We start from the raw sequence: 23,822 nt of genomic DNA on the forward strand, positions 1-23,822 counted from the left end.
CACGCAGACAGTTGCTATTTCTAAGTTCCTAATTATATGTGACTGGCAAATTTTTTGTTGACTGTGTTAAGAGTGTTTAAGGCTTAAGGCTTATTCTGCTCTGGCCGGTGTGGCTCAGTTGGTTGGATGGTTATCCAGTGCACCAAAAGGCTTCAAGTTCCATCCCCAGTCAGGGCATGTGCAGAAGGCAACCAGTTGATGTTTTTCTCTCACAGTGATGTTTCTCTTCCTCCCTCCCTCTCTCCCCCTCTCCCTCTCAAATCAATAGAAACATATCCTTAGGTGAGGATTAACCAAAAAAAATAAAAAATCATGTTTACAATTTTTATTCATTTGAAATGGTGTATCAAAAACAAAGGGCAAGAGTCACCAAGCTGTTCCTTTGACCTCTTCAGTTGCATTTGGAAACCCTAAAATCCCCAGGAGTTTCACTCTTTCAAATCTTTTTACAGAGACTCTGCAGCCAACTAATTCTGGAAATAAAGTTAGATGAACTCAATAGTTTAAATTGGAACCCAGGACTTGGTCTGAATATTTTAACTTATCAGAAAAGAATGAAACATCTTAAAAACAAGGTATGAAAATGTGACATATCAAACTTGTGGGACTGCAGCTAAAGCAGTGTTCAGAGGGAATTTTATAGGCCTCGATCCACATATTAGAAAAGAAGAAAAGCTGAAAATCAGTCACTTAAGCTTCCATTTTAAGAAGCTAGAAAAGAAATAGTAAAACCTAGAAAAAAATAGAAGGAAATAATACAGAAGAGAGCAAAAATCAGTGAAATAGAAAAGAAAGTAGATAGACATCCTACTTGTTCCAATCTCTCACCTTCACCACGAGTTCCGAGCTAAGTGAAGTTATGGAAAGGGGATCAACCTTGGTGGGTCTGGGTGTTGGGAGATGGTTTCCTCAGGTCACTGGAGAGGCCCAGACCTGGGTCAGAACCTCAGATCAGCCCTGCTAGGTGCAAGAATTGCGCCCTGGGTGAACAGCAGCTCAGGATCACCTGCACAGGAGCTGCAGGGAGGGACAGTGGGTGGGGTCTGCAGCAGGACACAGCTCCTGCCTCCTCCACAACCACCAGAAAGCATTGCCTTGCCCTGGCCCGTTTGGCTCAGTGGTTAGAGCATCAGCCTGAGGATTGAAGGGTCCTGGATTCTATTCTGGGCAAGGGCCCATACCTCGGTTGTAGGCTCCATCCCGGGCCCCAGTCAGGGGCACGTGGGGGAGACAACCAATCGATGTGTCTCTCTCACATCAATGTTTCTCCCTCCCTCCCACTCTCTGAAAAGTAATGGGGAAAAAATCCATGGATTTGGATGGAGGGGAGGGGAGGGGAGGGGAGGGGAGGGGAGGGGAGGGGAGGGGAGGGGAGGGGAGGGGAGGGGAGGGGAGGGGAGGGGAGGGGAGGGGAGGGGAGGGGAGGGGAGGGAGAAAGGAAGCATTGCCTGGAAGTCATGAGCAGAGCATGTAAGTCATTTGTGACAAACCCATGAAGTTGGTTTTCAAGGGTCTCCCTTGGCCCTGAAATTCTGGCCTCACCCTGGCCTCACCATACTAGGAAGACTCCAACACAGAAAAGCACAGCTCTCCTTGCACCCCACTTCCTACCTTTGTAATTATGAAGAGCCTGCTGGTTACTTCCAGCTGGCTGCCCCCCACACCCCAAGCCACACCGCGCTGGGCCCAGTGGTAAATGCCTTTAATCACAGTCTTGGAAAGAAGAAGGGAGTCATTCATCACAGCCCTGCCTGAAAGACAGCCAGAAGCTTCTGAAAACAATGGAAAGCCCAGCAATGCAAGTGGGCTTTTGTTCCCACTGCCTGGGGTTGGCCTTCAGGTGCTGAGGATGGGCCCTCTGGGCAGGTGTTGAAGAGGCTGAGGGGCAGGCAGTGGTTAGGACTCAATTTGCCATTAGTCTGAGCTTTTTGTCCAGAGCAGAAGTGACACCAGGAGTGACTGATGCAGGATACATCAGTCTGATGGGGCTGCCTGTGTGTGTAAGTCTGTCTTCTATTTGAGCTCCTGACTATTGCCCTCCCAGGGAACTTTGTTGCTTTGTCCAAAGGAGATTCCCAGAAAGTACTGGGAGACTGTAATTTATGTCTAACCAGGATTGGAGGCACTATTCTAAGCATTTTCCAGCTCTTATTGAGCTCTCACACCAATCAAGAGGTACATATGACCTGTGCCAAGGAAACTGAGGCATGGAGAAAGGAGAAGGGTCTTGCCCAAGGTCACATAGGTAACAAGTAGAGCGAAGCCTCTTGGTTTAGGATTGAGGGTGACTTGCAGAAACAATGCTTTCACTGGTTCAGGCAGGAGCTCTCTGGCCCAATTTCCATGGGGCCTGGGCCCCTTTTGGCTCATCTGCAAGAGCCATTGTGTGGCAGCTCCAGCCACAGGTCACTGAGGTCACACCTTAGGCCCTTGCTAAGGATGATGACCCAGTTCATTCAGCAAATAGTAATGCCCTCTCATTACTCAGCCTCCTGCTAGGCAGGAACCAAGCTCACCTGGATTCCAGCATCATCCTTCTAAGGGTGCTACGAGGGACAGCCTGCCCTCCTCAGTCCAGCCTCTATAACAGCCAGGACTGGCGGAATGCCCTCCCTGGGAAGGCTCATTCACTTGCCAATACTCTCCCCCGCCCCCATACTCTGGAAATGAAAATCAGAAGTCTCCTCTGGGCTTCTGGTTGCCCCTGGGGTCCGACTTGGAAAGCAGTCACAAGATGTGGCCATGCTCATAGCTGCCTGGGCAGTGCAGGTGCCTTTGAAGGGGAATTTCAAGGTGCTGGACTTCTTTACTGCTCAGGGGCTTTCCCACTGCCTTCAGCCAAACTTCAGATGTAAGTTAAACATGAATGCAGAATTTAGGCCCCTTACTTTCTAAGACTGGGTATTGATCTCAGGACAATCACAGGTTGGTAAGTTAATTACATTGTTCTAAAATGATGGATTCAATTCCTGGTCAAGGGCACGTACCTGGGTTGCAGGCTAGATCCCTGGCCCTGGTAGGAGCACATTCAGAAGATAACCAATCGATGTGTCTCTCTCACATCAATGTTTCTCTCTCTCCCTCTCCCTCTTCCTCCTTCCCTTCCAACCTTCCAGTCTCTGAAAAATCAATGAAAAAAATATCCTTGGGTGAGGGTTCATAAAATGATGGATGCATATTGTAACATCCACAAATATAAGCCTTCTGCTTTGGGGGACTTCCTGTACTAGACGGAGAAGTCTTTTATTAAAATTAGCAGTTCCTTGAGTCTGTTTCAGAAATGTTTGCTGAAATACTGTTTGGCCAGGTTTGGGTGCATTTTTTTTTTTTTAAACTCTTAGTGTTCTCCCTGTCTCTTCCCCCTCCCCACCTCTCACCCCATCTGCTTCATCACTCATTTCCGTCTCACATCCGTCTGTCTCTATCACCGCCACACACAGGCACACACAGACACACTGCCCCCTAACAGCTGGAAGCCTGACGCATCTGATCCTTCATCTTTAAATCTTCCAGCATCACTCCTTTAACCCTACAGACTGGTCTTTGTCATCATCCACTTCTCCCTCCCCCTCCCATTTCCCCCCAAATCCAATGATGTTCACATGACCCCTCCTCCATTCCCTGAAAGAAGGAAAAGAGTAGAAGGATTTAGGAGGGGTGGGAGTGGTCCCTGATTGGGCTGTGGAGATGTCCTCAAATTACCATCGGCCATGGCAGAGCCAAGGGAGGCAGGGCTGAGGTTGCTGTGCTGATACCTCCAGCTGTCATGGGCCCACGGTTGCTGCTCTCTGGGCTGGAAATACCAGGATATGGGCCTGGGGTTGCCTGTGCCTGTGATAGGATGAAGGTCTTGGGTGACCATAGAGGGAGGACATCTGATGGCTCCTTTCAGCAACAGGACAGCCCCTCTCCCTTGGCTCCTAGAGGAAACTTTCCTTCATTGGTTTCTGGATGGTTGGTCCCTAAACCCTCAAAGCAATGACTAAGAACTTTAAGGCACACCTAAGAGGCAGCCAAGCTCCTCGGGGGATGGAAGAAGGGGCAGACAGTGATACTAAAGTGACAACCCCAGTGACACAAGGTCAAAGCTGGCTGGGGGTGAGGAAGTTGCTGAAGGGCAACTATTAAGGGGGAAATAAGAATACATCCTCTTACCACATCTCACAGAGCCAGAGGTGATTCCATAACTCACAGATTTTCTGATTTTAGGAAGGTATTATGGTATGTATACTACATAAGACTCCCAGTAGGGTCTGGGACCACCTTATATGATCAAATGTACTGTTAGAGAGCAAAAATTCAACCAAGTATGAAGATCGAATTGGCTTTACTAAGTGATTCTAGCAACTAGAGTGGTGCTCTGATGAGTTGTACAAAATGGGAGGTTTTTATAGGCAAAAAGAGGGTAGGATTAAGACGTTAAAAGGGTCAGGGCACATGCCTGGGTTGCGGGCTCAATCCCCAGTCAGGGGTGTGCAGGAGGCAGCCGATCAATGACTCTCTCATCATTGATGTTTCTATCTCTCTCTCCCTCTCCCTTCCTCTCTCTGAAATCAGTAGACATATTGAGAAGAAAAAAAAAAAAAAAGAAGTTAAAAGGATGGATTATTTCAGGCAAGGACACCTTCCCTGAGGGGAAGACTGGGAGTCTTATCAGGCAGATGACCTCACTATCTGTTTTAAAAAATATATTTTTTTATTGATTTCAGAAAGAGGAAGGAAGGGGGAGAGATAGAAACATCAATGATGAGAGAATCATTGATCGGCTGCCTCCTGCACGCTCCCAACTGGAGATCGAGCCCATAACCCGGGCATGTGCCCTGTCTGGGAATCGAAGGGTGATCTCCTGGTTAATGGGTCAATGTTCACCCACTGAGCCACACGGGCCAGGTGAACCTCACTATCTTGATCAGAAAATTAGACTAATTTGCTTAAAACCCCACTCCTGGGAGAGGTTGAAACTGCAATTTGGTTAATTATTAAGTTTTGGTTTCATGACCTGGCTTAGCAAAAGTGACTCCATTTTAGCCTGTTGTTTCTTTTTAAAACAGTATTATATTTCTGCTGTGCACTGTGTGAATATCCACAGTAAATGGGACAAAAGCTATAAAAAGCTTCACCTCAATTCACATTAAGCATTGGCACCAGATGAAGAAAAATTTGGTTTTCAGATTTTTCTTGGATTTCAGGATTGCAGATAAAGGATGGTAAGCTTGCATTCCCTGTTCCCTCTCCTCTGCCTTAGGAGGTGTCAACTTAAAATGTCCAGATCTATAGAGAATTTCTATAAGAGTTTATTTGAGCTAAGAGTGATGACAATTACCTGGAAGCAAGATCTCAAATGTTCCCCAGAATGGCAGTGTGCAGTTTCTTTTATGCATTTGGAACTAAGAAGGGAACACAGGACAATTACATGAAGGTAGGAGAAAGCAAGGGGGAGGCATCAAATTACAGGATAGTTAACAAGTTTATGTGCTCTCTTGAGGGTGGTTATGCCTTCGACGGGTATTACTTCTGGCATTTCAAAGGTATGTTAACCCAGATGCATAAGAACAGGGCTCGCTTAAAAACTTTTCTCTAAAGAAGTTATAGGCCTGTGGCATAACTACCCAGCATGACCTGCCCAGTTAGAAATTTATGATCAGATCACCTTGTGAGGTTACTTTCTCTTTTTCATCCACGGAGGTGACTTTTTTTTTTTTTTTTAAATTTATTGATTGAGAGAGAGAGAGAGAGAGAGAGAAATGATTTGTTGTTCCACTTATTTATGCATTCATTGGTTACTTCTTATATGTGCCCTGACGGGAGATCAAACCTGCAACACTGGCATATCAGGACTATGTTCTATCCAACTGAGCTACCCGACCAGGACATGCACCCCGACCAGAGCTGGGGATCAAGCCTGCAACTGAGTTATGTACCCTTGGCTGTAATCGAACCTGGGACCCTTTAGGAGGTGGGCTGATGCTCTTAACCAGTGAACCAAACTGGCTAGGGCTAAGATAAAATCTTGAAAAAGAGTCTGTTCTTTCAAAGTAGAAGGTCTGCAGATGGGTGTGGTACACAGCTCCCTCTTGTGACCGTAAGGAATAAGTGCTGATTTTTATTTAACTTTTATAAAAATGATGCTGTCACATTAAAATATTAAAATAAATGCTGAAAAAATGTGAGCATCTCCTCCTCATTCCAAACAACCCCACCCTTCCCCCATCACTCCCCTGGGACTCCTACTACTAGTGCACACATACATATGAATAAATTGTTGGTTTATGTGTGTGTTTTTTAAGTCTTTTTTTTTTTATGTTTTAGAGAGAAAGGGAGAGGGAAAGAAACATCAATGCGATCAGCTGCCTCCTGCACATCCCCTACTGGGGATCAAGCCCACAACCCGGGCATGTGCCCTGATTGGGAATCGAACTGACAATCTTTCGGTGCGCAGGATGAAGCCCAACCAACTAAGCCACACTGGGCAAGGTTTTCTATTGTTGTTTGTTTTTTAACATAAATGAGGTTATGTTGGACATTACCATTGCTCACCCCACCCATTGCTTACCCTTTTCACTTGCTACTGTATCTTGGGGCTCTTGTAGGTCAGAACCCACAGATCCCACAGGTTCCTGTAATGGGGATGCAGAGTCCTACAGGGAAAGTGAGGGCGTGGGGTGTGGATCTCTTTGTAGGGAACCCACTGAATCCCTAGGAGAGAATCTCTGAATTTTAAGAAAGGATCTTAGACCCCTCCAGAAACAGGCTGCTTAAGTGTACAGGTGGTTATCCTCTCCTCAAAGTCTCCCTTCCTGGGGTCCTGGGGCCTTTTTAAGGAAGAGGTTTCTAAGGAAAGGCTCCTCAATTGTTTAAATACATTTCAGAAGTGCTGGATGAGTTGAAGTTAAATAGCCTGGCTCTGGCTCCAGCTCCAGCCCCAACACAAGCAGGGGAATGACTTTGCAGGAGTAAAAACATCCTCCGAGGGCAGCCAGGGAGGCGGAGAGGGCCAGGGCATCCTGCTGCTCCCCTGGCTGGTGGGGATGGTTTGGACTTACCAGCCTGGGCAGGTACTTCTGGTCTATTTTACCATTAACTGGTGAGCTGCCCTCAGTCCCTGTTGGCAGTGGGAGCTGTTGATATCCTTCCCTGGTCCCCTTTATTGACTGCTGCACCCAGCCCCCACTTGCTGCAGTGTTGGCTGCAAAGGGTCACAGCTGCTGCCTTCCCCCAAAGAACCGCCCTCAGATGACTGGAGATCCTGAGATTTTATGCCTCATTCTCTTCCTCTCACCTCCTACGGTTGCCAGATAAAATACAGGATGCCCAGCTAAATTTAATTACAGATCAACGAATACTTTTTTAGTATAAGGATATCCTATTCATTGTTTATCTGAAACTCAAATTTAACTGGGCAACCTGTATTTTTTTTTCTTGCTAAATCTGGCAGCCCTACAGCTGGCAGTCAATGACTGACTGAGGGGAGCATGAAGGCTTGGGCCCCTCACCTCCAAGGCTGGAAGCTTTCTCCTATCATTTATGCTCCAGGGCTCCCATGAGAACAGGCTGAAACTAGACTTCAGCTGAACCCACATCTTTGCTTAACTTCTTCCCCTGCCCCATCCTGCTTCCCTCCTCCCTCATGGGTTTCTCAGGAGAGCTGCCCCCCCCCCCCCCCCCATCACTTCAATGGGGATTCTTATCTCAGGCTTGGCTTCTAGGGACCTGGAAAAACGGCTTGCTTGTCAAAGCTTCCTGTTTGGTGATAATGTTCAAGGTTGCCTCAAAGTTTTCCTGGACCAAAGTTTGTGTGCCCGATGCTTCGAAAGGCCAAAACTCAAAATGTCAGTCTGGAATAAAGAAAGGTTTGTTGATCAGGAAGATGGGACACCTAATATGCCTCAAATTCATCTTGCTCACTGGACTTAGTTAAGGGTTTTTAAGGGATTGGGGGGTACAGGTGTGCAAAAGCACTGGCGGGGCAAATTTTAACTGGAGAACCTTGGAACTTGGCCATTTATGGTAAAGGGGTGTCAACACTGGATTCCCTGGACAACAGACCCTTGGTTTCTGAAAGGGTTCTGGTGTCTATGTCCAGGCCCTTTGGTTCCATGTGTGTATGTGAGTGTGTGTGTGTGTAGGGGGAAACTTTGGTTCCTATGCGCATGCCCCACCTGCATGACTTGAGGTCTTGGTCTGTTGTCTCTGAATGGGCAACTGACTCCACCCAATGTAATGCTGGGCAGCTTTTATAAAGACTGAGCCAGCCTTGTGTATTTTAATTTGGAGTAATGTTAAGAGATATCATTAAGAAGGGAAAGCCTCCCCCTACCATATTACTGGGGGACACAAGAAACTTACACCAGTGGTTGCTCAAGAGGAAGGTGTGGGAGACTTACTCTTCATTGCTTATCTCTTTATACCATTTGAAATGTATGCTGTAAGCCTAAAGTATCTATTCAAAAAATAAATAAAATTTAATTGAAAAACAAGTCACCTGACTACTATTTATCATTCAAAGCTATCCCTCTTATCCCAAACTCCAACAGCACTGAGAGAATTCAGGCAGTTTGGAAGGCCCTTCATTTTCAGGGTTTGTTGCAAGACAGTCAAAATTATCCAAGTTCTTTGAAGTCCAAAATACATAAGCTGCTCTGGGTTTTCCGGGCTGCAGCCTGGCATGACGGGTTTGCCAGGCAGCTAGTTTAGGGAACTCTCTCCCATTCCAGAGTGTTTCCTGGGTGCCAGACACTTTACAACAACTATTTATTCCTCAAAACTCTGAGGGAGATACTACTGACCTCTCCGTGTGACAGGTGAGGAAGCTGAGTAAGTGGCAAAGGATGGATCTGAAGTGAATTTGGGCAGCTTCCGAAACCCAAGCTCTTCTGAGGAAGAATATGCCGCTGTCTCTGGGTCTGTGTTGATTTCCTCTACCGCTCCCTGAATCTGGAAGGAGTCCTGTCTCCTCTCTGAGGGGGAAAGGGAGGGGAGCAGAAGCTGCAGGCAGGACTGGAGAACATGGCCACAGCCAAAGACTAAAGCTTCAGGAAACAGCAGACAGTGGGGTTTTGAGAAAATAAATGAGACAGAAGGTGCCACCTGGCTCAGGCTCAGCTGTGCAAGGCAACTGTCCCCAGTGTAGGCAAAATCAGCACCCCCAGTTATAAACTACCGCATTCAGCAACTAGGTGGTGAGTGCCAAGCACTGGAATGCAGCAGTAAGCCAAGGCAGACAAGGTCCCATCCTCACTGGGCTTACATTCAAGATTTGGGAGCCCAGCCTCTTGCCATGTACCACAGGATCACGGTGACGCGGTGCAGCGCGGCCTGCACCACCGCTTACCACTGTGTGATCTGGGGCAAGTAACTTAGCCTCGTGTGCCTCAGTCTCCACCTGTGTAAAATGGGTCTGATCATGATCACCACCTTAGGGTTGTTCCATGAAATAACATACGTCAAGCTTTCCATGAGATAGCGTGTAAAGTTTTTCGCAAAGTGCCTGTAACTGAATCAGCCCACCCTTGATCAATATGAGCTTCTCCTTTTAAATACAAGCCCCACGTTTCATGAGAACAGAAGCCCTGCGTCACGGTTGTTCACGGAGCGCCCAGGACCTAGCACATCCGTACCAGGGGCACGGCCGGGACTCAACGAGCCAATGCACGGACTGGGGGCTGAGGGCCACGGAGTCACCGCGAGCGAGCCCTGTCGCCTGACAGAGGAGACGCTCAGCAGGAGAGGCGCCAGAGACAGATCTGCTGGATAGTGAACTACTGTGGAGCCCGAATAAACACTCCCGGAGTCCCGACCCCACGCAGGGATTTGCACTCACGGCCTTTCCCGAAGCGGGCACCAGAGGGCACTGAGCTCGCCCGGCCCGGCTCCCGACCCGGACGCACGCCGGGGTCCTCGGGCCGCCGCGCGGTGACGTCACAGCCGCGCCGAGCCGTCACGCATCCGGGGGCGGGGCAGACGGAAGCCGAAACTCAGCAATCCCGGAGTTTCCGGGGCCCAGGCTCTGGCCTCTGCAGAGGAGCTCGGGGCCCTGGGGGATCCTTGCAGTGAACCGCAGTGAGGGAGGCGGCGGGCTAGTCCGTCGGAGAGCGGGTAGGCGGGAGCCCACAGCAGGGCCGCCGTTTCCCGGGAGCGGGCTCGGTCGGCCGCGCCGGTGACGCAGATACGCGACCCAGGCCGCATGCGCCAGGCGGGAGCGACGGCGGGTGGCAGGTGGCGGGTGGCCGGCGGCCGGCTGCGCGGGGTTGGCCCAAGTCCTTCTCCGCTTCGGCCCAGGACGCGGCGGGCGGTGGGCGAGGCCCGGCTGCGCACCGCCCCGGGCCCCTGCGGGCCTCTGTACAGCGCGGCCGCGGAAGCCGAGGGCGGCTGCGGGGACTGAGCCGGACCACGCGTGCAGAGCGCATGCGCTGGGCGTCAGGTGGGCGCTACCTGCACAGCTGATGGTTGTCGGGGGAAGTTGAAAACGACCCAAGTGCTTTTTTTAAAAAAATCACTGATTTAGTCCAAACATTGCATGCTGAATGCCTACCGTGTGTGACGCCCCGTTTTACGCTTTTGGGAAACAACGGACAAGGCAGATCCGTTTCTTGTGGAGTGTACGTCCTGCAGGGGCGGCGGGGGTGGATGCAAGGCACGAGTGAATTACTTAGGCTTGCTCCAGGATGGAGGTGCTGTGAGGAAGGAGTGAGCGGGCGCTTGGGGGGGTCCTGCTGGATGGCCACTGGACCAGATCGAGGGGTGAGATTTGAGCACAGCCCCGAGGGAGGGAGGGAGGGAGCCTTGAGGCTGCTGGAGGAAGGGTATTCCCAGCGTGCGGAAAGGCTGGGAGCGAGGCCCGGAGGCGCGAGCGAAACGTGCGTGAAGGGCGGGGAGGCCTCTGTGGTGGAAGGGATTGAGCGGGCGGGGGCAGGGGTGGCAAGACATGAGGGACTTTGGCGTACTCGGTGAAACGGGAACCACTGCAAGGTTTTGAGCCGAGGAATGGCGTGGCTTGAATGGGTTTGAAAAGGTTCACTCTGGCTGCAGTAGAGGCTAGTTTGGGAAGGGAAGCAGGGAGAGCTATTACTAACAGATGAGTTAAAGAGCATCTCTGCAGCCATTAAAATGGCTAACTTTAAAGATGATGATGACAATGACTGTCGAAGTGCTCACACTTTCGTGGTGAGCCTGGTAAATATGGGCTTCCCAAGCTACAACCTTTTTTTTTTTTTTTTAATATATCTTTACTGATTTCAGAGGAAGGGAGAGAGAGAAACATCAGTGATGAGACAGCCGTCATTGATCTTGCTGCCTTCTGCACGTCCAGACTGGGGATCGAGCCTGCAACCGGGGCATGTGCCTAATCGGGAGTCTAACCGGGACCTCCTGGATCCTAGGTCCATACTCTACAGCTGAGCCACCCCTGCCCGGCGAGCGTCAACCTTTTAAATCTCAGGATAGCCTGTAGAGGGCAGTGTTTTCAATGACCCTGAGGCTCAGGCCAGTTCAGCCAGAGGTGACAGCTCAACACTTGCTTCTTTTTTTTTTTTTAAATATATCTTTATTGATTTCAGAGAGAGGAAAGGAGAGAGAGAGAGAGAGAGAGAAAGAGAAAGAGAGAAAGAGAAAGAGAAACACCAATGATGACAAGTCATTGATCGAGCCTGCAACCCGGGCATGTGCCCTGACCAGGAATCGAACCCCGATGGCCTGGATCCCAGGTTGACGCTCAACCGCTGAGCCACGCCTGGCCGGACAACACTTGCTTCTTAAGTCTTTTTTAAAAAAAAGTACAGTTTATTGGCATTAACTACACTCACAACTATCTCCACTATCCATTTCCAGAGTACTGTTTTAAGTCTTCATTGTTATTGGCATCCTAAATCCCAGGCCCAGTCTCATTCCCCTACCTCAGGCAGCCATCTCCATTAAGGCAGAAATGCCTAAAAAATACCTATCATGTGCCAGGCAATGAATGAAATAATTGAGGGTTCTGTTCTCCCTGCCCTTCTAGTCAGGGGAGACTAATGATTGGGAAAGAAGCACCAGGTAACCATTGCTGCAGTCCTGAAACCAAAGATACTGTTGAACATATAGGCCTAACACTTCCACCGTTCATTCAATTATGTATTCAGGAAGTGTTGAGTACCTACTCTGTGCTAGACATTGTAAATATTCATGTTTGTTGAATGGTTAGTTGGATGTAGCTCCTTGACCCTGACTTCTCATTTTCTCTGGTGGTTATTATTTGAGAGTGGTTGGAATGGCCTGGCCCACAGAGGTTTTGGCAAATGCTGGTCTATAGCTTTGTGACTTTCTATAAGTCCCTTTCCTTGTTTGGGCCTCAGTTTCCTGGTCTCTTTAGTTGGGGAACCATATGTTAAACAAATGGATAGTGTTAAGAGATTGCATAACAAGAGAACCTAACTTAGAACAAGATGTCAAAGAAGGCCTCCCTGAAGAGGTAAAGCTCCTGGAAGAGGTGACCTCTAAGCTAAAATCTGAAGGATGAATAGGAACTGTCCAGAGGTACAGTGAGGTAGTAGTGGAGCCAAGGACAGGGATTCTCTACGTGGAGATTGGCATGTTCTGAATTCTTGAGAGTTTCCTATCTGTGAGAGAGAGCATTGGGTGCCCATTCCAGGAATTCCTTTTCTCAACCCCTTCTGTTTAAGCTCCATTTTTCTTGGGGCTCCCAAATAGACGGGTGCTGACCTAGCCTCTGGACAAATTCTGAGAGAATTTGCAGACCCCCCCCAGCATGGGAGGGGACAGCAGAACTACCTACCACCTCTCCTCCTGTTCATATTCTGTGTTGACTGGCAGTAAACAAGAAGAGGGCCTTCAGAGCCCAGGTTTTACTCCTTTTTGCTTTTACTTTTTTAAAGTTAAGAGGCTTACCAGAGTGGTCTTGAGGGCACTCAGGAGTGGTTGGAATCTCTGGATTCCCTCTTTGGCAGTTGTTACCTATTTTTGCCAAGTCTCAACGTCCTTTTCTCAAAAATGGGAATAATAATAGCTTTTACCTCATAGGATCATTTTGAATACATGACAAGGTGTGTGAAGCATTTAGCAGAGCTGGGTACTGAGTAGGGAAAATATTCAGCGGAATTATGTTATTAGAGTTTAAATAAGAACACCATAGTCTGGCATATTATAAAATATAGAAATGTCCTTTGTGTCTGCATGAGTAACCTTAGTTTGACCAAAATTGAATGAGTTGGTGTCCTTAGGAGTTCTTTTACAAAACCGAATAGGTAGCTCTGGCCGGTTTGGCTCAGTGGTTAGAGTGTTAGCCCAGGGGCCAAAGGGTCTTGGGCTCGATTCCCAGTCAAGGGCACATACCTTGGTTGCAGGCTTGATTTCTGGCCCTGGTCAGGGCCCATGCGGGAAGCAACCAATGGATGTGTCTTTCACATCCATGTTTCTGTCTCTCTGTCTCTCTCCCCCTACCCCCTTCCTCCTTCCCTCCCTCCCCTCCATTTTCTCTCTAAAAGAAAAATAAGAGAAAATAGGTCAAATTCTCATTGAAAAAGTGAAAAATAGCATGTACCTTGGTAATTTCTAACCCTCTTGACTCTTAATGTAGGTGTAATCAGCATTGGAAAGGATGCCAGCCCCAGCTGCCACGTATGAAAGAATCGTTTACAAAAATCCCTCTGAGCACCACTACATGAAAGTCTGCCTGTAAGTTCAGTCTCCTAACTTCTATTTTTATTATTTTTTAAATGAATCTGAATAGCACGAAATTTAATACAATATATTTTTTTCTTTTTAATGTTTTTTCAGAGAATTTCAAGATCATGGGGTTGCACTGAATGCTGCACAGTTCAAGCAGCTGCTTATTTCAGCCCTGAAGGACCTGTTTGGGGAGGTATGGAATCACTTGGTGGATTGAACACTCCTAAGATCTTTGTAATAAATTCTGAAATAACACTTTTCTAAACATTTTAAACTTTAAAACCATATTTGAAATTTCAGAAGCAGACTTTCAGAAATGATGAATTTTTGGTAGGTGTGTTCTAAAATGTTTTCTTTTTGACAACGAACTCGTTAGACAAATGTTTATTTTAGTGCAGTGCTACTCAAAGTATGGTCGAGACCAACAACCTACAAACTGGGGTTTTTTGCCCATTTGAAGATTTGTGGCTCACAGTAGAATGTAAAGCAGCACACAACTTCCTTTACTGAGAAAGTCTCCTTATGAACAAAACTGAGCTGAACTAAATAGTTCAGCTGATATTGTTGATTTACTTTCTGATCCAGCTCCTTATGTTATTGCAGACCAGCCCTTTGAGCAGTACTGTTTTAGCATTCACTTGAAAACAAGTAGAATTTTGAGAGAGATCTAAGACAGTTGATTTTCAGGAAGTTCTTTCTTTTTTTAGAATAGTTTATTGATTTTTTAGAGAGAGAGAAAGATAGAAACATTGATGTGAGAGCACAACGTGGATTGGCTGCCTCCTGCACACCCCTCCCCACCCCCCACCTGCGGATGGAGCCTGCAACCCAGGCACGTGCCCTGGACCAGGAATCGAACCACACCTCCTGGTGCATGGGATGATGGCCAACCAACTGAGCCACACTGACCAGGGCGGGAAGTTATTTCTTGATTCATATATTCTATCAAATCAAAATCTGCTAAGCACCTTATCAAAATTAAAGACTTTTATTCCACAAAACACTCAGTTAAGAGGACGAAAAGACAAATTACAGACTGAGGGAAAATATTTGCAAACCACATACCTGACAAAGGACTAATATCTAGAATGTATAAAGAACTCTCAGAACTCAAACAGTACAATTAAAAGACCAAATGATACAATTAAGAAAATGGACAAAAGACATTTCACTCAAAAGAAAATGATGTACAGTTAGAAAAGAAGCACATGAATGAAAGACATTCAACATCATTAGCCACTGGGGAAATGCACATTAAAAACACAGTGATCCCTGGCTGGTGTCGCTCTGTGGTTAGAGCAGCCTGAGCACCAAAAGGTGGAGGTTCGATTCTAGCCAAGGGCACATACCTGGGCTGCAGGTTTGATCTCTGGCCCCATTCGGGGCATGCACAGGAGGCAACAAATTGGTGTGTCTCTCTTGCATCAGTGGATGTTTCTCTCCCTCTCCTTTCCTCTCTCAAAGTCAATGAAAAAATCTTAAACAAAAGTAAAAAAACACAATGAGCCCTGGCCTAGTAGCCCAGTTGGTTAGAATCGTCTAATACACCAAAGTTGTGGATTCAAGCCCCAGCCAGAGCATACACAAGAATCAACCGCTGGATGCATAAGTAAGTGGAGCAACAAATCGATGTTTCTCTTCCCCCCACACTCCTTCCTCTCTCTCTCAAATCAATTAAATTTTTTTAAACATAATGAGATATCACTGCACACCTAGCAGAATGACTGAAATAAAAAATAGTGATAACACTAAATGCTGGTGAGAATGCAGAGAAATTGAATTACTCATACATTGGTGGTGGGAATGGAAAATGGTACAGCCTCTTTGGAATACAGTTTGGCAATTTCTTTTTTATTTCTTTTTTATTTTGAGAGTACCTTTATTTTTTTATTTTTTATTTTTTAAAAATATGTCTTTATTGATTTCAGAGAGAGGAAAGGAGAGGGAGAGAGAGAGACAGAAACATCAATGATGAAAGAGTCATTGATCAAGCCCGCAACTGGGCATGTGCCCTGACCGGGAATCGAACCCCGATCGCCTGGATCCTAGGTCGACGCTCAACCGCTGAGCCACGCCAGGCCGGGCAAGAGTACCTTTATTAAAGCTGGGGGCAGTGAAACAAAGAAGAGCCTAGGACAGAAGAAGCAACAGGAGAGGGACTAGGTGGGGCTGCCTTGGCTCTCTAGAAATGTTATAGAAAAGAAATGAAAAGAAATGAACCTAGGTGGGGCTGCTTTGGCTCACTAGAAAGTCAGAGAAAACACAGCCTTGGAGATAGGTTCAGAGGGTTAGCCTGGGACCAGCTGCTGCTGCCCGTTGCTCCCCTGGTTGCAAGTCTTGTAGAGTTTAGGAGATGCGTGCCTGAGAGGGAAGAAAGGCCTGAGTGTGTCCCCAGGAGGGAGAGCGTGCCAGCATTTTCTTGAACAAACTAAACATGTACCTACCATACAACCAGCAGTTGCACACTGAGCATTTATCCTAGAGAAATGAAAACAACATAGCCACAAAAACTTGTATGTGCATGTCCATAGCATCTTTATTACTAAGAGCCCAAAAGTAGAAATAGGCCAGATATCCTTTGTGGGTAAATAATTAAACTATAATACATGCATATCATGGAATATACTCTGTAATAAAAAGGAATAAAGTAGTATATCGATACACACAACAACTTGACCTAATCCTCAGAGAATTATGCTTAGTGAAAAAGCCAACTCCAAATGGAATGGATGGAGGATTTCATTTATATAATACTCTTGAAATAACATAATTATATAATGTAGAGAAAGATTAGTGGTTGCCTGGGGTTAAGCATGTGGAGGAGAAGTAGGTGTGGCTGTAAGGGGGTAGAAGGAGAGGGTCTGTGGCAGTGGTATAGTTCTTTATTGTAGTGGTTACATGAAACTACCTATGTGGTAAAATTGCATAGAACTGTGCATATGCACACACACAAGCAAACAGATGTGAGTGCATATGTAACTGGTAAAATCAATGAACTCTGGTTTATCTATTTCAGTTTCTTGGTTTTGATATCATACTATAGTTATACAAGATATTAACATTGGGGGAGGCTGGGTAAAGGGTACACGTAACCTTCCTGTACATTTTTTTGCAATCTCCTATGACTAGTTTTTGAAAATCAAAAGTTTAAGAAAAAACTCGGGGTGGTGAACATACAATATAAAGAGAGAATGTATTATAGAATTGTACACCTGAAGTCTATATAATTTTATTAACCAATGTCACCCCAATAAATTCAATAAAAAATAAAATAAAGTGATTTTAAAAAGCTTAAGAAAAAAAAAATCTGTGTATCCTTTTCGTGTCAGGTATAAAACCTGGTTCCTGGGGCTATAGCTATAAACTGACCTGGCCTCTGTTTCACGGACTCATGGTCTTGGTTATGTTTCATAGGCACTCATGTTGAACAGTTAATGGCAGGAATGATGAGTATTATGAAAGAGGAAATATGTGGGTCCTGTATGTGAGGAAGCATAGCAAGTGGTTGAGCTTAATCCTGGGGATCTGGAAAGAACACTTTAAATAAAGACTTAGAGGGTGAAGAGTCATTAGCAATGTGAGTAATTCCAGGAAGGACATTCCAGGCAGGGGAGAGTTAGAAATAAGCAGGCCCAGTACTCCAGCACCATTCAATAAAATACTGCTGTTTTGGAGGAGAAAAGCAGTTGACAGGATTAGTTATTAGAGTTCTAGACTGATGAAGATAATAGTCTGCTAATAGCATTATTCTGTACATAGGTTGATGCTGCCTTACCCTTGGACCTGCTAACCTACGAAGAGAAGACTTTGTCAGCCATCTTGAGAATATGTAGCAGGTATGACAAACAGAACATTCCTAGTGTAACGGAGCAGAGAGACAGATGGGGAAATAGAGCAAAACTGCTCTTTTCTGAGAATAAGAAGAGCTTTGTCATTATGAACTCTGAGCAGCTTTCAGAAGTTTAAACTTGGGAGAACATGAACAGTCACCTAGCAGGAGCTTACACCCTAGAGAGCAAAACGTGTTTTTGCTTACAACTGTGGGATGGTTACAAACTCAGAAATACATGTTTTAGAAACATTCCTAGTTGAGATTCATTTTATTCTCTGCCTATGATATATTATGCTTTAAAGATTTCTCATTTTATTTATTTATTTATTTATTTATTTATTTATTTATTTATTTATTTTACAGAGAGGAGGGGGGGAAAACATCAATGATGAGAGAGTCACTGATTGGCTGCCTCCTCCTGCACGCCCCCTACAGGGGATTGAGCTGCAGTCTCCTGGATCATAGGTCGATGTTCAACTGCTGAGCCACGCCAGCCAGGCAGAAGATTTCTCATTTAAATTAGGTTTTCTGGCCCGGCCAGGTGTGGCTCAGTGGTTGAGCGTCGACCTAGGATCCAGGTAATCGGGGTTCGATTCCTGGTCAGGGCACATTCCTGGGTTGCGGGCTCGATTCCCTAGTCGGGGGTGTGCAGGAGGCAGCCAATCAATGACCCTCTCATCATTGATGTTTCTCTCTCTCTCTCTCCCTCTCCTTTCCTCTCTCTGAAATCAATAAAGATATATTTAAAAAATAAAATAAATAAAAATAAATAAATTAGGTTTTCCGGACCGTTACAAACAAAAGTACTAGGAATGTTGCAGGGACATATCTTTATGCTTTTTTAATTTTTCCATAGTGGTCTTGTCAAATTGTGGAGCTCTTTGACCCTGTTAGGATCCTATAAAGGCAAGAAATGTGCTTTCAGAGTGATTCAGGTAAAGACTATTTCTTCACATATTCCAAACAAGACTGAGTAGTGGATCAGACAGACTGCTTTTTAGTATGTGTTCATATTTGTGCTTGCGTAAGTCTGGTTTGGTTAACGTTATCCAGCTTGGGGCAGGAAATCCAGGACTTCATTGCTTCTGGAAACATGATTCAGAGTACTTAGATATTAGATAGTGTGGGAGGAGTTTAGGGGTAAAACTTGGAACCTTGTGGAGAAGTCTTAACTTTTCATTTATTGCATAATGCCTAGTGTCTTAGTATTACAGTGCTTTTTCTGAGTTCATCATGACCACTTGTTTATCTAAAGCTACTTCTCAGGATGCTCTTTAAAATGCTATTATATCAACATGGCCTATCCTATAAACTTAGCATGTTTCTACATTGCTCTGTGTCTCTGTGTAATTTTCTCCTGATACTGTGTTAACATTTTTCTTTCTCTTTTAGGTTTCTCCCTTTCTCCTTGCATTGTCTGGTAATAGTAGGGAACTAGTATTGGATTGAATATTCTTCATTTTCAGAAACATCCCTCTGTTCTTAAAAGTACTTTTTGGAACCAGCATAATGTTTGAAGACTGAAGCAGGCTAAGAGGCCCCGTTGAAGGAATTTGAGGGTGCTGAAGATGTTCCCAGTAATTTCCAGCCCTCGTCTTTGGTGGGGTAGGCTTCAGAAGAGAATCTGCCTGAAGCAGCCAGTGCTAAGCAGGCAGCACTTTCAGCATATGCACATCCAAGTTGGAGACCGGGCTGAACTCAGCAGAACCTTCACACAGAGGGATGTGGTTGTCTTCTCAGAATTAACGGGGGATGTCAACCCTTTGCATTTAAATGAAGATTTTGCAAAACACACCAAGTTTGGAAAGACAATTGTACATGGAGTTTTGATCAATGGACTTATTTCAGCTCTCCTGGGTACTAAAATGCCAGGGCCAGGCTGTATATTTCTTTCCCAGGAAATTAACTTTCCAGCTCCTTTATATGTTGGAGAAGTTGTTGTAGCTTCAGCAGAAGTGAAGAGGCTGAAGCAGTCCATTGCTGTTATTGCTGTGTCATGCTTTGTAAGAGAAAGTGAAAAGACTGTTATGGAAGGCTGTGTTAAAGTTATGGTCCCAAAAGCTCCCAGTCCCTGAAATACGTGTTTAAAGATGCAAGGTCAGGCATCAGTGTTACTGTTTTGAAGAGCTTCTGAGGAAAATGGATTGCTGCTAATGGCCAGCAGACCCAGCAGCCCGCACTGGGGGGGCAGCAGGTAGTGAGGTGTTCACATGTCCACTTTCCAATTTGGCCTTATGCTTCACACAGAATTAAGTGTATTTGTCATCTGTCTAGGTTTGTAAAACTGAAAAAATATTGGGAAAGTTATCGTTTAGCTCAAAGTGCTACTTTTAGGATTTCAAACCTAGTTAAATTTGCATTTGGATAACACAAACCTACCTATGTCTGTATAGAATAAATTTCTCAGTGAATTTATAGCTAACTAGCATTTAATTATTGAAGACAGCAGTACAAGTTGGGTCATCTTTGAACACCTGTCTTTTACCAGTAAATATTCTTAGGTACTGTTCTTCAGTTTGTGGGTCAGAGTTTTTATAATTTGTTACTGTTACACCAAGATGGTGTCTTGCTTAACCTTCAAGTGGTACTTGCCTTTCAGGTGGTTTTTCTCTTGTCAGAGAAAGATTTAGACTCATTTATGTAAATAAACCCTTGGTCTAATCTATAAAATGGGGGTAATAACACCTGCCACACATTATTGTTGGCGATGATAGATATAAATAGCAAAGCACAAGGCATGCTGTGTAAACAGTAGCTACTACTATTCATTCTCCCCTGTGAATGAGGTTAGAGGTTTTCCTGAGTTTAAAGCTAACTGGCCCACAGGTAAACGAGGCCAGTCCTTCAAGATGTCAGTCAGTTTTGTTATTCTAAACCTGGAATAGATCTTGAGTACAAAGTTTCTATTTTAGCAATCTAGATTGTTTTCTCCCTTGAAAATATTGTGAGTTTCCCCCTTTATGTAAATAATATATACTTATTGCTTAAAAAATTATAAGAAATAAAAAGTATAAGGAGGCCAAGTTCTTAAGAGTTGGGGGACATTGAAGAGAAAATGTGCCTGATATGTTAGTATTCAATGGTCATCCCCACCACAGCTAACCCTTTAAAGATAAGAATCTGTAGTAGAATATACATGTGGTCCATCTGTGCTCTGTGGCTTTAGATGGCTCTGGCCACAGCTAGATGCTTTGATCAGGAAGGTAAGATCAAGTGTAACTGGTTGGATTAACCCACATTTCCTGGAGAAAGGTTTTTCCTCCTGCTAGATCAGTAAATAGATTTTTATTTTTTTTACACTAAGGGGGATCCATTAAATAGAATATTTGATAGAATTATTCTAGTCACTAGGGGGCAGTGGTGTGTATAAAGTGAGTATTTTAAACCTGTTTAATATTGTACCATACTCTAGTTTGTGATTGAGATGAAAATAACCAAAATCAACGTGAGAAACAAGGATTCCATTCTTGTGCGTTTCTGAATGGTCAGCATTCACAGGCTCACATCCACCAGGAAGAAGGCTTGCTGGTAGGTAAAACACTACACATGTTGATGGTTTGATATAACAATGAAAAAAATGGGGAACTTGCTCAAAATACGGACTTGAAGCCCTATTCAAATTCTTCTACAGAAGCATTCCCTGTAGCTTCTCAGCAGTCCTGAAGTATGGAGTGTGATATTGTCATTAATACTAATAGCTACCATTTATTTCTTTCAATACCTGATGAGCCAATTTTCTGCATTAACTAATCCTTTGAACAACTTTGTGAAGTTAAACATGTCCCATTTTATAGGCAGGGAAACAGACTTGCTGTTTGACTTGCCCAGGGTTATACAGCTAGTGTGCAGTAGAGCTGGGATTCAAAGGAGCCTGCCTGGCTCCAAAGCATTTCTTTTTTCATCACCCTATGTGTCTTACACTGTTCCCATTACTAGAGCACTGTCAGTTTCTATAACAGTATCTTTTTATGTGGCATTAAAATATTTGGAAACATCATTCTATAGAATTTTGTTGTTGTTTTCAGAATGTTCTAGATCTTATCCCCTGCTACAGTTGTAGCATTTTCCTATATACTGTTACTTTATGGCTTCTACCTATACCTGTTCCTACCCTTTTTCTATGTTGACATTCAGTGATTATTTGTCTCCAGAGCAGAATTACTTAAATAGTTATCCTAAAGATGAAAAAATTTGTGCAAGCTAAGCATGGGGGGGTGTGAATGTCAGAACTGGCTGTTAGCTGATTTATATTGTGTAACGCAAATGTATTTTCTCAAGCTCATTTCCTTTTTTTTTTTTTTTATGCTCCCTAGGTATCATGGTCTTTGATCTCTGTATATCAGTAGAAAGTTGAATAGACGAGTAGCAAGAAGTTAGGGATGCTTCTCTGTAAATGATAATTTGTTACTTTTACTCAGAGCCAGGATTCTCAAACTATCTTTGTTAAAGCTGGCAATAAGGAAAACCAGTGGGTTGCCTTTTTCATTTTAAACCCTGTACATATGAGCTGCCAGAAAGAATGACTTCCAGTGAAAGCATGAGTGGCCCTCAAATTAGAAAATCCTCTCCCAGATAACAGAGGTGGTTTTGACTGTATGAGGTCATATGTGGAAGTGAGTACAAATGACTTAACTAAAATAGGCCAAGTTGTACTAGTATGTCCCACATAGGGACGTTATAAGACTGCAATTTATGCAGTGTTTGATTATCACAGGAAGATACACTCATCTTAAGCAATTTCTGCCTAATGTACTGGAAAATTGCTTAACAGGTTTTTATATTCTATTAGAAACATTCCCCTATTGGTAAAATGCTGCTTGTTTCTTTTCTGAGTGGCAAATCTTAACAGCAAGGGGAGAGCCTCATCCCAGTTGCCATTCGTCCCGTGCACCTGACGTGCGTATTCATCTGGAAGTACAAGCACTGCTGAATGCACACTGGTACCTCTTAGGTAACCACAGGTTTAAGTTTTGTCCAGATTATTAGCCTTTTTTAAAAAAAAATGTTCTTAGAGTATGATTTAGAGACCAATTTACTCCCAAAGAGAATTGCTATTAAATTACATCTATTAAATTTTTATATTAAAACATACTCTACCAAGGGCTGACTGTCACTCTAAGCAGCTGGGGTACTCTGAGTGCCTCATGTGTTAGCATGATTTATTAATCGGCTCTGTCTGAGCAGAACGGGAGTGCTGTGAAGTTACTCCTGGGCTGCACTTGAATATCTCCGGGTCCCAGATGTTTTAGGTCCTTTGTTGCTGGTTTGTCTTCGTTTGGATTACAAACAGCAGAGACAAGAATTCTCAGCATCTTCAGTGAAATTTCAGGGTGAAGCGGAATCAACTAGAAGAAATTTAAGTTCAAGTCACACAAAAACCCAGAGCTAATGTCGACGCTACATAAATAGAACTGGGTTAAGAGGAGGTCCCATAGTCAGTTCTAAGTGCTCTTAGCTGTAACACAGTTCATACGACCTTAGAAACCTGGGGAACGCTCCTCTGCGATATGATGATCAGATTTGAGCTGAATTTTGCTTTTCTGTCCAGATCATGAATATTTAAAGAAAATCAGTTTGAGTTGGGAGGCGATGCTGCTTAGGAGCACTGAGTTCTCCACAAGCTTCTGTGACTTGATTTGTGGAGCAGTTGCCAGGTCTAGAAGCATCCTTACTAAAACTCATCTTCAGCCAGTCTGGCCAGACATCATGTTGTTCTATAACCTCTGGGCTATCTAACATTTGGCAACAAACAAGAATATAAATATTTTTCCTGCTAGCCCTGAGTAGTAGTGTATGTGGCAAAAACTAAGGTACTGCATACCTCATTAGCTTTGCCCAGACCGAGACTAGCAGCAAAGCTGGTTTGATTAAGCTCCCCTCTATCTGGGGAGGGTTTCCTCCCATATGTGAGCCACTTCAAAAGCCAAACAGATGTTGAGGCTGTTGTAGGGTTTGGGGCCTGGTCTCCAGTGAATCCAGGTAAGTCCAAGGTCCTCAGAGGATCGCTGACAAGGCACTGATTTGGAAAGGTGAAAATGAAATTATGAGATGCATCATAGTATTTAAGGGGCGTAGTTCAGGCAAGAATTTCCAGAGAAAAGGAAAGTCTAGATTGAGTTTCTGGTTTCATTCCATCAAGTATCTGATTTCTCACTTTCAGTTTCCTTTTCTAGCAAGGAAGACTAGACAAGGTGGTTCTTTTATGACCTTTGCAACTCATATGATACTATTTTTTTCTGTAATTATACAAGTAAAATATCTCCATTAGAGACATTTTGAAAAACACAGAAGAGCATAAAAATGGAAAGCATCATGATCCCACTTCCTG

At 44.6% G+C, this 23,822-nt stretch overlaps 2 protein-coding genes across 4 annotated transcripts; both read left to right on the forward strand.

Annotated features, from left to right (window-relative positions):
• Window positions 1-10,335: 10,335 nt before the first annotated feature.
• Window positions 10,336-18,974, forward strand: RPP14 (ribonuclease P/MRP subunit p14). Of its 3 annotated transcripts, none has more exons than XM_016205525.2 (6): window positions 10,336-10,420; window positions 13,571-13,668; window positions 13,771-13,855; window positions 17,422-17,498; window positions 18,351-18,429; window positions 18,887-18,974. In XM_016205525.2, the coding sequence occupies exons 2-6, from the start codon at window positions 13,592-13,594 to the stop codon at window positions 18,941-18,943; spliced, it is 375 nt and encodes a 124-aa protein (XP_016061011.1). In that variant the 5' UTR covers window positions 10,336-10,420; window positions 13,571-13,591; the 3' UTR covers window positions 18,944-18,974. The 3 variants fall into 3 exon arrangements, with proteins under 3 accessions (XP_016061011.1, XP_016061012.1, XP_087681180.1); XM_016205526.2 differs by lacking the exon at window positions 10,336-10,420 and adding an exon at window positions 10,915-11,497; XM_087825054.1 differs by lacking the exon at window positions 10,336-10,420 and adding an exon at window positions 10,915-11,378.
• An 88-nt stretch (window positions 18,975-19,062) lies between these two features.
• Window positions 19,063-22,738, forward strand: HTD2 (hydroxyacyl-thioester dehydratase type 2). The gene has a single exon (XM_087825053.1). It carries the CDS (start codon window positions 19,063-19,065, stop codon window positions 19,567-19,569), a length of 507 nt encoding a protein of 168 aa, XP_087681179.1. The 3' UTR covers window positions 19,570-22,738.
• Window positions 22,739-23,822: the final 1,084 nt, after the last annotated feature.

Source organism: Miniopterus natalensis, chromosome 15 (genome assembly GCF_054644295.1).
Source record: "Miniopterus natalensis isolate mMinNat1 chromosome 15, mMinNat1.hap1, whole genome shotgun sequence".
NCBI classification, from domain to species: Eukaryota; Metazoa; Chordata; class Mammalia; order Chiroptera; family Miniopteridae; genus Miniopterus; species Miniopterus natalensis.